Consider the following 12,185-nt stretch of genomic DNA (forward strand, 5'->3'; position numbering starts at 1 on the left):
CTCTGGGTGCTCGATTCAGCCACACTGTGGATGCTCCAACAGCAAATTTGCATGTGGATTACGATTTTATCTTCTGGCTAGTAGGATTACATTTTGAGACACAACTGTATGTTAGCTATGCCACTAACTGCTCCTACAGCTGCACATAAGTTTTTGTAAACACATTTTGTTGATGTAGACTCCGTGTAAGATGTGTCTTCTTGTTCTTCTTGCTTAGCGAAGTATTTGAAATGACTTCATTTTACGAGAGCTGCCAATTATCTCAAGAAGCTAGGAAGGTATCTTTGAATGTCAATGTTCAAGAGACTCTAAAGGCTGATAACAACGCGGAAAATAATGGCGTAGTTCAATTGCCGATCAAGTTTGAAAGGTAAGAATCCCTTTAGGATAATAATACTATTAAAACGTGTCTGTGTAACCTTTATCAGATGATATGCAATACCAATAGCTTATATTTATGTAATGCCAACATATTGCAAATGTGCAGGATAATTAACACTATTTTTGGTTAGTTGGTACTTATACACACATAGAGATACCTAACATGTCTGTTTGTTCATTTCTGTTTACATTATATATTTTTTAAATATAAAGGTGTTAAAAAAAAGGTGTGTTAAAAAAAACACACACAACTTATATTTTGTGTGTTTTTATTGTGTGTGGGTTTTTTTTGTTTTTTTTTACTTTTTACATGTCCTACAAGGGAACTTGAAGCTGTGAACTCAGATCAACTGTGCAATGTATTGCAATACAAAGTATTGCAGAACATCACACAGTAGTTCCTGTTGGAACCATGCATAGGCAGTCAGGAGGGCGTGGCCCGACCTCTTGGCTGCCAATCTTAGGTTTGTAGTACCGCATAGGCAAAAGGCATTTTACCGTAAAAATAAAGTGTAGTATGGATTTATTTTTTTGATCACCAACTGAAGCTTCCAACAGAGCTTCCAACTCTCAACCCGTCATTATGCCAGATTTACATGGCTGTAATACTGAAGTAATCTGCTCTCTATATTGTAATATGCTGCAGGTCCCATTATAACTTTCATAGATGGGTTGAGAACCTTACAAATATATATTACAAACACACACACACAAAGAAAACAGGTGTCTTTAGCATTGTTTTTACAGAGTAGATTTGACAAACACCTGTGAGGGAGGATACGTGTTGTTTTCCTCCATTAAAGAAGGTCCCATCATTTTCAAGATGCTGGCGTACACATATCTTTCAAAAGGCACCAGGGAGCGCTGTCTGGGTGGGTGGGTTATTGTGTGTGCTGCAGCTGGCCACAAGATGAGGGTCACATGATAGGCAGACACACTATTATGTTAGAGCTTTTGAAGATGGAGAAAGCTGGTCACATGACCACAAGGGAAACTCATGCATATTCGTTTAAGTGAATCTCACCAGGTTTGCCAATTTCTATTTATAAAGCAGTTTGAGGCTTCCAGCCAGTCGAGCGTTTTATACTGTGTTGGAAGTACAGTGGAGCATTATACTGTATGGGGCCACTGTGGAGCATTATACTATGTGGAGCATTTTACAGTGTGAGGAGCACTGGGGAATACATTAACTTTGTAAGGCAGGAAACTGTGATACATCAGGGAGTAGGGTGTCTACAAATTTTGCCAGTATAGAGCCCCAAAATTCCTGATGGCAGAATAGAATAAAAGTCAGGGTACCGTTACAGAGCTAAATGTAAGAATAATAGGAAGATTACAGTGAAATAGGAGGCAGAATACAGGTATGAACATTTATTTGGGAAATGTATAGTACGGTAGAGGCGTGTCCCCAGCAAAATGTTCATCCAAAAGAGGTTCTTGCCTTCAGATAGTTTGGGAACCACTGGTCTTTACAGTGACATATGTCAGAGGCTTCCATCTTGGAGTACATTATAAGATGTAACTCCCACATATACTACAAACACTGTGAATACATCCTGCCTGTAAAACAGAAGTAAAGTTTTTAATATTGTGTAGTATTCTAGAGAAATTCTTTCATCTTATTCGTATGCAATGTTTCCCAATGTGTACGTCTAACGTGTGCCTCCCTTTGAAAAAAACATTATACCATGAGGTACAACGTTTTTACAGTAGAGCATAATTATTTGCTCAGGACAGTGGGGGCTAGATACACAATTGAAGGGTGCAATGTTTTGGAGTTGGTGGAGATAGTGAAAGGTCCTCTTTAAGACAACCTTAGCTTTCACTTCCAGCATGTGACTTCTCCATAATCTATCATAAGTAGCATTAAGAGTTCATGCTTTGTTTGTGTCTGTTGTCACTGATGTTAGTTCTTTTTCTCCACTCCTGTAGAAAAGACTATCGTCCGCAGGTTACTCCTAAGATGTTCCTTTTGGAGTGGTGCAGAAAGGAAAAGTTGCCGCAGCCAGTTTACTATACAGTAAGTTTTATTAAAGTAAAAAAGTCACTACATGTAGTGACAAGAAGCAACTTTGATAGTTGAATGATCTACTCATGATACCATGAGTGAACAGTTCTGCCTCATTATCAGTGTATGTGGTCTGTCTTCTAAAAAGAAGCAAGGAAAACCTCTAGTGTTCACAATGACAACAGTAACATAAACAGCATTCATATTTGACAATTCAATAGTATTTTCACCTTTTGGATATATTGTACTGATCCTGAGCAGGGGGTAACTTGAAAGGATGCAGTCACACTGGGGTCCTGGAGACTTAGAGGACCCATAAGCACTGACATCAGTATTGAGATTGCAGCTCCATCTGGCCCATAAACCAAGGAGACCCAATGATTACCCTAACCACACTAAGGTTGATTAAACTCCTCAGCACCCGTAACTATCACTATCAAGAATTCGCTGTAGGGATGAGGTAGGGGGCCCTGGACAAAAGATTGCTTCGGGGCCCACAAGACTTCTGTTATGCCACTGATCCTGAGTCTCTGTTACATTCACAATTCTTCATTTTTATATTTCTAGTGTGTGTGTCTTATTTTACAACATGGTAGCTTAATGGTTAGAATTTTCGCTTTTTACCGCTGAGTTCCTGGGTCTGTAGAACATCCGCATGGCGTTTGTATGTTCTCCTCATGTTAGTGTGGGGTTTCTGTCCATACTACAAAGATATACTGATAGGGAATTTAAATTGTTAGCCCAACTAGGGGATAGTGAGCGATGACCATATCTGTGGAATATTTTGGAACTATATAAGAAAGAAATAATAGGGGGGAATTTAGTAAACTGGTGTTTCTTAAGCCAGTCTTAATTCATTCCTCCAGTGGCACAAGATGTGCCTGAATTATTAAGATACTTTAACCTTGTACTGTCCCATGTACCAAAATTGAGATCTACCCCAGTTAGGGACTAGCGTAGAATTCAGTTATATCTAGTTATAGTGAATCTGTCTCCACCCCCTGGTGTGTAGGTCATAAAAATGGAAAAAATGGCTTTGCCACTCACTAATCTGACTCCTAGAGTGGGGTTCTTCACAACCTGTTTGAGAAGCCATTGGTTCAAATGAAAGTAATGTTGATCTGCAAGCGGGAGTGGATCAGAACAGACAAGCCCCTGAAATCACCCATACATAGAATAGGAGATAATTCGCAGATTGGTGGTCTCAGAGTTTGTCCTCCCACTGATTAGGTGAATGGGGAAGTTTTGTTTTGTGTTCTGAATGTAGCAGTGGTCGTGGGGGATGCGAGAGCCTTGGGGATAACTTATTGAGATGGAAATACCCCTTTACTGATGCTTGTAGCAGCGTATCATCTATTCCGTCTAGTAGTGAAAATAGTTTTTCCCACAATCTTTTACATTTAAATTTCACAGAGAAGCAGCTGACACTAACCACCCAAGAAATATTAAAACTTGACTTTTATTAATATATATTAAAACCACACCTATAACACCACACACAACACCCTGTTAGGTGTACAGCATTCTTGTGAAAAGAAAAAATGGAGTGATCCGTCTCTGATAATGTCCCTGGAGACTGATGATATCCTCACTCCCTCAAAAAAGCAATATAGTGTCCAATCTCTCAAGGCTGCCACAACGGGACTTTGTACGTAGGCTCAACGAGTACACCCCTCCTCCCCTCTGAGGTTACTGGCCTAACGCCATGCCAACAGAGAGGAAGGAAGGACTCAATGGCCAGGCCTCCTATTCAGACAACCAGCAAGACTGAACCACCATACTAACCAATAGCGACTGACCCTACGCGTTTCCTCCTTCTAAGATTCATCAGGGGTCATAAAACACTTTTCCTCACAACTGCTATTGTGATACAGCGGTATGATAAACTGACCGCCGCTTCACATTCAGCGGTGAGTTGCCCTACTCCGCTGCGGTCTCTTAAACTTCTTGCCACACCTACCAAGGCAACAAGATCCAATTACAATCAGGCTGCAGACGCACCTATCTCTTATGTCACCCATAGTCCTGCCCCTCCAAATGCGATGTAGATGATTAGCCGTTAGATACACGTCTTTCTCCAGGTGTCTATAAACAGCACAATATACCATCTCCTCACGCATGCGCAACAACTTAGAGATTATCACTGACTGTTTTGGCTACGCGTGTGTCCCACTACGAGCACTGCCACAGCACATAGTCCCCTTCATTAAAGTTATATTTCCAGCACACTTTTCCGCTTGAAATCAGATGGACCCGTAGCCAAATACACATAATATGAGCGCACTCGGATCTGCATATGCCAGTCTCACCATCCTACAGATCCAATCTTCCCACTCGAGCCCCGACCTCAGGTCACAGTGTCTTACATGCTGATCGCAACACTGCCTTACAGTCTTATAATAGTTATTATAGAATCTCCTCCAAATGGAATCTCCACTCTAAAAGGGGATTTTTTGACTATCAGACATTATAGATGCATCCTTATCCTCTTGGGTATTGGGCAGAAGACCAAAAAATGGGTAAACCGCAACATTGTTGCTGGGCATAATTACGTAAACCAGATCTTTTACTGAACATTTTTAGAAGTGAATATTACCAACATGTCATCCCATCAGGATTCCTACCAATGATTAAAAAAAAAAAAGAAATGATGAAAATATAAACATATATCATCACTAGATGGATCACCATAATGAGCATTCTTGAAGACAAAAGCCTAGGGCGTATATCAATATCATTCTATAAAACAAGTGAAGTCCAGCTGTTCGTTCAAACCATTAGGTGACATGGATTCAACCTATAAATCCATTGCGCTTCCTTTATCAAAATAAATCTATCCCAATCGCCATTTCATTATCGAGTGTGCGGTACCATTGCTTTTTGCATACCTTAGCATTTTAGCAGTTACAATGACAAACATTTTTAATGCGCTTTACCACACAAGGAACTCAAAGCAGAGGAGTGTAGAGTGTTACCTAGAGAAGTTAGTGGCTGCTGTATAGGCACTCTTAACAACACCCACAAGGATCAGCAATACTGGCTGAAGCTGTAGATACTACCCACTATAGCTATCTGTGTCAGATTTAATGGCACCAAAAACAGCTGAACAGGCGAGCATATACAGGTATAAGAAAACCACCATTGGCATCATTGAAGCATTATTTTCTGTCTAATAGTTACAGTGCAAACTTAGACTAGACTCTCCAGTCATTTTAGACTGTATGGCCTGAATTTAATTTAGTTGCCAACAAAAAAAATGTGCTAACATTTGTCTAGTGCACAGTGTCACTCCTTTTCCAAATGAACATCCTTCTTTTCTGGTAAGTTATATCTTCTTGACGAACACAGTGCCGACTGTGTGAGTTTAAGGCATGTATGCCTTATTTTTTCGCACAAATTGTGCTGGAGTTCTGGTGCATTTTTAGTAGTGAATCTGCACCATAGTGTCTCAAATAGGCTCTTCTACAAGAGGCTGTACATGGACCACACATAGCTGCTGCTAGTTTAACACTGCATTGATATTTTTATCATCAACACTGTAGGGGATTGTAGGGTTATAGGTTGGACTTGATGGATTGATGTCTTTATCCAACCTCATCAATTATATGTAACTATATCATGTAGATTTTGCATTCTAGAATTCTGTTACTTTACCGTTAAACACAAATATGTTTTAGAAATCAAAATTGTGTTTGGATTGGCTGCTCTGCAATGTACTAAATTCATAGACTGCCTCTAATATCTCTGTGATGAGTCTGAATATGAACTTGTGTGAATATCAGAACATAATTTTTTTTAAGGGACTATGAACTCTTTTTTTATGTAAAATTAACTGTCTTTCTTTGACAATCCTCTTGAAAGCTTAGTAAGCTTGTATTTTTGACTATAGTAATATACAGTATTTATATATGTAAAGTATTTAGTAAATTATATTTGTTTCTCTAGGTTCAGAGATCACTTGATAAGTTTTTCAGTTCTGTGGTAACTGTGGATGAAAAGAAATATTGTTCAACCCTGTGGTGAGTTTGGATTTCTAATTTTTATTAACACTTTCATAATTTGGTGTGTTTTTAGCCATACTGCCAAAAGTAAATTTTCACAGTTTGGAACTCTGCACGTCTTCTTTCCAGAAACTGGTGGTGTAGTGGGAATGGTACTTAGATCGGTGCTTAACATGGATTTGTAACCTCTGCAGCCAATCACTGGCCACAATAGTGACCTTAGCAGTGTTGTCAGATCACTGCTAAACTTCTAATTAAAAACATGTAAAATAAACATATACTAAATATTGAGCATTTGATTATTATTATTGGATCACCCTAAAATTATAACTCCTCGCAAAATACAAGGCGGTCAAGCTGTAGCAATGCAAAAGTGATCAATGGTTCATAACAATTAAAAGTTATTACAAAATCATGACTTCCGGCATGTGGCAAGGCTAAAACTGTTTATATATTTCTTTAGCTGCTTTATGTTATCACTTTTGCAAAATTAAGGCATTTTGCAATGACAAATAAAATAAAACTATATACTGTTACTTATTTCTTCCAAATATTGCATCATATAATAGCATAACCTATTAACAAATTATAGTATACTTAACAACCACACTTTTATCCATGATGAGAAAGAATGAGGGATCAGGAAAAAAGATTATATATATAGTGTGTGTGTGCGTGTGTGTGTGTGTGTGTGTGTTGATCTCCCAATAAATGCCACCTCTTTGTACTAAACAGGCTTTTTCTATAAAAGTTGGTGTCTTTGCAAGTCTCTGACATATAGACTTAATTTGTAGCAGAGAAGACCTCCTGTGGAGTGCCAGAATTATTAAGAGGTTAGAGCCTCTTAATAATTCTGGTACATCTTACACCAATGGAGGAATGGAAGACTGGGCATAGGAAACACTAGTCAATAACTTCCCCTCAATGTGTGTCTCTAGCCTAAAGGGCTTTTCCTGACTTCATTAATGATCAGCAGTATGAACATACATGTTATATAACATATAGATAGATAGATATAGAGAGAGAGAGTTATTTATTTATTTAAGTTTTGGTCTGTTCTTTATGCACGACCAAACGACTGGATTGATCCTCACCAAATTTGGCACACAGGTACATCGTGTATCTGGGAAGGATTTAGACACATGCACACAGCATTATTCCAGGTTTCCATACCTGATATCCAAACTGAGCTACACACATCAGAGGATTAAATTCACAGCTCAGCACACAGTATCACGTATCAGAGGATTAGATATACAATTCAGCACACAGTATCACACATCAGAGGATAGAATACACAGCTCAACACACAGTATCACACTCCAGGGAATTAGATACACAGCTCAGCACACAGAGGATTAGATACACAGCTCAGCACACACCATCACACATCAGAGCTTTACTCCAAGTTTCCATAACAACCCAGCGATTTTTCTTCACTGCTGTAGGTCAGCTTTAAAGAGGTAGGGCGCTGTTGATCACACTGTTACAAAAGGTCACATACACACAGCTTTACTCAAGGTATCCATAACAACCACTTGCAGGTTTTTCACAGATATCCAAACTGAGATACACCCGATGCTGATGGACACACACATAAACGACATAAAAATAGACCAGTGCAAAACTACACTGGTGCCATTACACAAACAAAAAATGAAATTTACCTGTGCAAATCCGTTTGCTAGTATGTTATAAATATATTAAAGGATTTAAAAATAAATTGCCCCTATGGATGACTGCTGAAAAGCGGAACTGTCAGCTACAGAGTACAGTATACAGTGTGAAAACTGTAATATTTCAGGATTTGCTTTTTTTATATGAATTGTATTTTGTTTTTGTTTAATACTTGTTTTGTGATAATGAGGAGGAAAATTAAAAATATACAACAAAAATTTAAGTTAAATTTAAAATGAATACTTAATTTAAACATTCTCAATTATCTAAATACTTCCTGTTTTTCTTCTGTCAGGGATAAGTCAAAGAAGTTAGCAGAACAGGCAGCAGCCATTGTATGTCTTCGAACATTAGGGCTTCCAGAAGGAAAGATTGGTGAGGAAGAAAGCAATCTTGTTCGGAAGAGAAAAAGAGCAATCCATGAAGAAAGTATTGAAATGACAGTCTCTCAAGGTGGAGAACAGATTATAAAAAGACTCCATAACAATGAAAATTTTGATGATTCCAAAGATTAACGACAGATTTGATGCCATACTTTAATTATGAATGCATATTTTAACTGTTTATTTTTGCAATATTTTATCAAATAATTTATGCTGACAACTCAAACCTCTACATTGAGCGTAATGTCTTCTTTGTTCTCTTGAAAACAATACACCATAAAATGATCATAAGTGATCATAAAATGGCTGTTTGTCTAATTTGCTTTGATTTTTAGTGCATTATAGCAACACCTAACATAAAATTCAGAAATTGTAGTGACTTATTTGCCGAGGTTAGTTTTGTTAGTCTTGTTAACCTCTTTAGGTTAGTACATCAAGAAGGTCCTCCAGACATAAGACGTACTATTACATCATGTACATAGCACCTGCTCAGGTGCTGAACAGGTGTCAAGACAACGGGTGTCAGCTGTAACATGTAGCTGATACTCTGCTGTATCACCCAACAACACTGGCTGCTGTTGCCAGTGTTAACCTCTTGTATGATTGGCCAAACATGAGCACAGCATCTAATGACCTTTACAAAGCTTTGCCCCACCCCCTATATCCCCCTATTTTTAATAAAACTTAGTCAATAAGTTAACAGCACCGCAGAATATTGTATTTGAAAAATGCATCTCAAGCAGCAAAACAACAAGCCTTTGTATGGCTGCAACAATGAAAAAAAATGTTAAACCGTTTTCAATGCAACAAGGAGGATCTAAAAAATCACCACATCTTTCAGACAAAGCAGGTTGTGGCAAGAAGTGGACTGTAAAAGCTGTGCAAGTATCAGGGTGCACCCCAGGTTTAGAGCTTACAAGGAAAAAGACACCAGTGTAATTTACGCTCAGTTTGCAGCCTGAGGAAAGGGCAAGTGCAAGATTGAGTCATGAACTAGGATGGTCCGTACATGACAGATGTGGTCATTTATTTATAGAAGAAAATGATCTGCTATGTCCTATCTTTGAGTGGCAAAAGTCATCAGTCGCGGGGGGGTGCAACCACAACTGAGCTGGGAGAGGTAGTGGGCCGACAACCAGCTGGAAATGGCCGATGTTATGTTGTGTCCTTTAGTTTCCGTGTGTTTCCTTATGTGTCCGTTTACAACCATGTACTACATGTAGGATTATTCTGTCTGCTTGAAAAATCGGCCATGGTTGTAAACGGACACTTAAGGACACACACGGACACTACATAATATCCCATTTAAATTAATAGAAATTGTAAACGGACACTGCTAGTGTCCGTTGCTAAAATGTTGCGTGGACATTAGCTACGGACACTAGCTGTCGGACACCTACGGTAGTGTGAACCCAGACTCAGAATTACCAGATAACCTGAAGGGGGAATTAGATTCAGGTGTTTTCAATCAATGGGGGGGGCTGGGGTGTTGGGGATAACAAATCCACAGAGACAGTACGAAGGGGGGAGGGAAGTTAAGGGAGGGGAGTACCAGGTCACAGTCCCTGTAGAGCGCAGTAGGCATCCCAGGGGGAGCAAATGGAGAGGAAGTCGTCTAGAGTGTTATTAAGACTGGTGGTGAGGAATTCAAGGCTCCGCACGTGCTTAATGCGGGCCAGAAGCTCTGTGCCAGAGGGGGGATTAAGGCTCTTCCAATGTTTGGCAATGAGGGTCTTCACAGCTGAGCGGAGGTAGAGGAACAACCTAGAGGTCTTATGACCCAAATGCCTAAGAAGGAGGTTCAAAATGTAAGTAAGGGGATCTAGGGGGATCCCTTGAAGGAAAAGGGCATCCATCAATGCTCTAAACTCCCTCCAAAAGCTCAGGATAAGGGGGCAGGTCCAAAAAATGTGATACAGAGTGCCTACAGCGGTGTTACAATGCCAACATTCCATAGGAAGTGCAGGATTCAAAGCATGGAGAAGAGCTGGGGTTATGGTACCAATGCATTAATAGCTTGAACTGCGTCTCCCTAAAAGTAATGCACTGAGAGGATTTCTGAGCTTAGGACCAAACAATCTGCCACTGACCTGGTGAAAGGGGAGCACCCAAAGCTTCCTCCCATTTAGACATATAATGATGCCAAATGGGGGAGCCAAGCGCTTGACGAGAGAAGCTGATAAGGAGATAAAGCCTTTGGTGGAGGTGCCTGCACGGCAGATCCTCTTGAAGGCTGTAGGGAGGGAGACCTTGGATGAGCCATGGAGAGATTGGACAAAGTGTGCAACTTGAAAATTGTGGAACCATTCAGCCTTAGGAAGGCCTACATTGGCCACAAAGTAGTCAAAGGGCCTGAGCTCCAACGACACAGGGTCCACCATATCAGCTATTCGGAATATACCGGCCTTGGACCACACCTTAACCATGTCGGGGACAGGCAGGGGGAGAAAAGAGCGTTATAAAGTACAGAGACCATGGACGATTTCAGAGACATGAGGGAGAACTGAGCCTTACAAGTCGACCAGATGGAGCAAGTGAAGCGGTTGGGGCCCAGTAAATGGGGGGAGAGGGACGTACGGGAAGAGGTCACTCACAGAAAAGCATTAGGGTGCATAGGGGCCATTTTAGCGTCTTTTTACAGTAACACATAGGGATGTATTTTTGTTATTTTTACTTTTGCAAGTTTATGTCCCGGTAAATGGAAATAAAAAAGGGGAAGAAAGTGTCTGTTTTTCATGCATTTTGTTTTGCTTTTTTTGTTTGTTTGTTTTTTTACATTGTGTCCCCATAAGATCATAATAGACCTTTGGCAGAAATTTTAACAGTATTTTTATGGGGTGACCTAGCCCCACTTGCTGAAGGAATGCAAGGACCCTGGCGTATAAGACGACCCCCAACTTTTCCAGTTTAAACTATAGAGTTTGGAATATACTCACCGTGTGCTGGCGCCCTCAGCAGTCATTGTATGTCCTATTTCAACTCATCCAGAGGACGCAGATCTGAGTTGAACACATACACGGCTGAAGCAAGGAGCTGTAACAGGTCAGCTCCTTGCTTCACCGCCGCTGCTACTGGCTGTGTAGACACGATGTGATGACATCACATCGCGTCTACAACTGTGTCAGCGAGAGAGAGGCGCGCAGAGAGTGGCGAGGGAGCGAAGGCGAAGGTAAGTGTAATGTGTTACACTAAGGTGGAACGTGAAACTGGGGGCAGATGAAGGAGAGGACGGCATGACACTGGGGGCACAGATGGAGAGGACAGCATGACACTGGGGGCAGAGATGAAGGGGACATGAATCTGGGGGCAGAGATGGAGGGGACATGAATCTGGGGAGCAGAGATGGAGGGGACATGAATCTGGGGGTAGAGATGGGGGACATGAAACTGTGGGCAGAGATGGAGGGGGGGACATGAATCTGGGGGCAGAGATGGAGGGGGAGACATGAAACGGGGCAGATGAAGGGTGTATATGAAGCTGGGGGAGAGATAGAGGGGGACATATAATTTACGGGTGATTGTAGGAGGATTATACTGTGTGTGGGCACATGAAAAATTAATGAGAATGGGCGGAGTCAACAACAGTGGGCGGGGCTAAATTTGCGCCGCACATTTTATCTCTATTTTGCTTCCTCAAAAGTTGGGAGGTATGGGTACAGGGGGCAATGGAAAGATGTTAGAAGGGGGGGGGGATTGTTGGGGCATCGGGTGTGCGGCACTGCGGAGAGGGAACTGG

General features: G+C 40.7%; 1 protein-coding gene across 1 annotated transcript in view; it reads left to right on the plus strand.

Annotated features, from left to right (window-relative positions):
- The window catches only part of DUS2 (dihydrouridine synthase 2), a 44,564-nt gene extending 35,902 nt beyond the window's left edge, over positions 1–8,662 (plus strand). The window contains exons 13-16 of the mRNA XM_075281807.1: positions 218–370; positions 2,314–2,401; positions 6,335–6,408; positions 8,363–8,662. Coding sequence (XP_075137908.1) covers positions 218–370; positions 2,314–2,401; positions 6,335–6,408; positions 8,363–8,582 — 535 coding nt within the window. The 3' untranslated portion in view covers positions 8,583–8,662. The remainder of the gene's footprint in view (positions 1–217; positions 371–2,313; positions 2,402–6,334; positions 6,409–8,362) is intronic.
- Positions 8,663–12,185: the final 3,523 nt, after the last annotated feature.

The sequence above is a fragment of the Leptodactylus fuscus genome, chromosome 7, assembly GCF_031893055.1.
Source record: "Leptodactylus fuscus isolate aLepFus1 chromosome 7, aLepFus1.hap2, whole genome shotgun sequence".
Taxonomy (NCBI): domain Eukaryota; kingdom Metazoa; phylum Chordata; class Amphibia; order Anura; family Leptodactylidae; genus Leptodactylus; species Leptodactylus fuscus.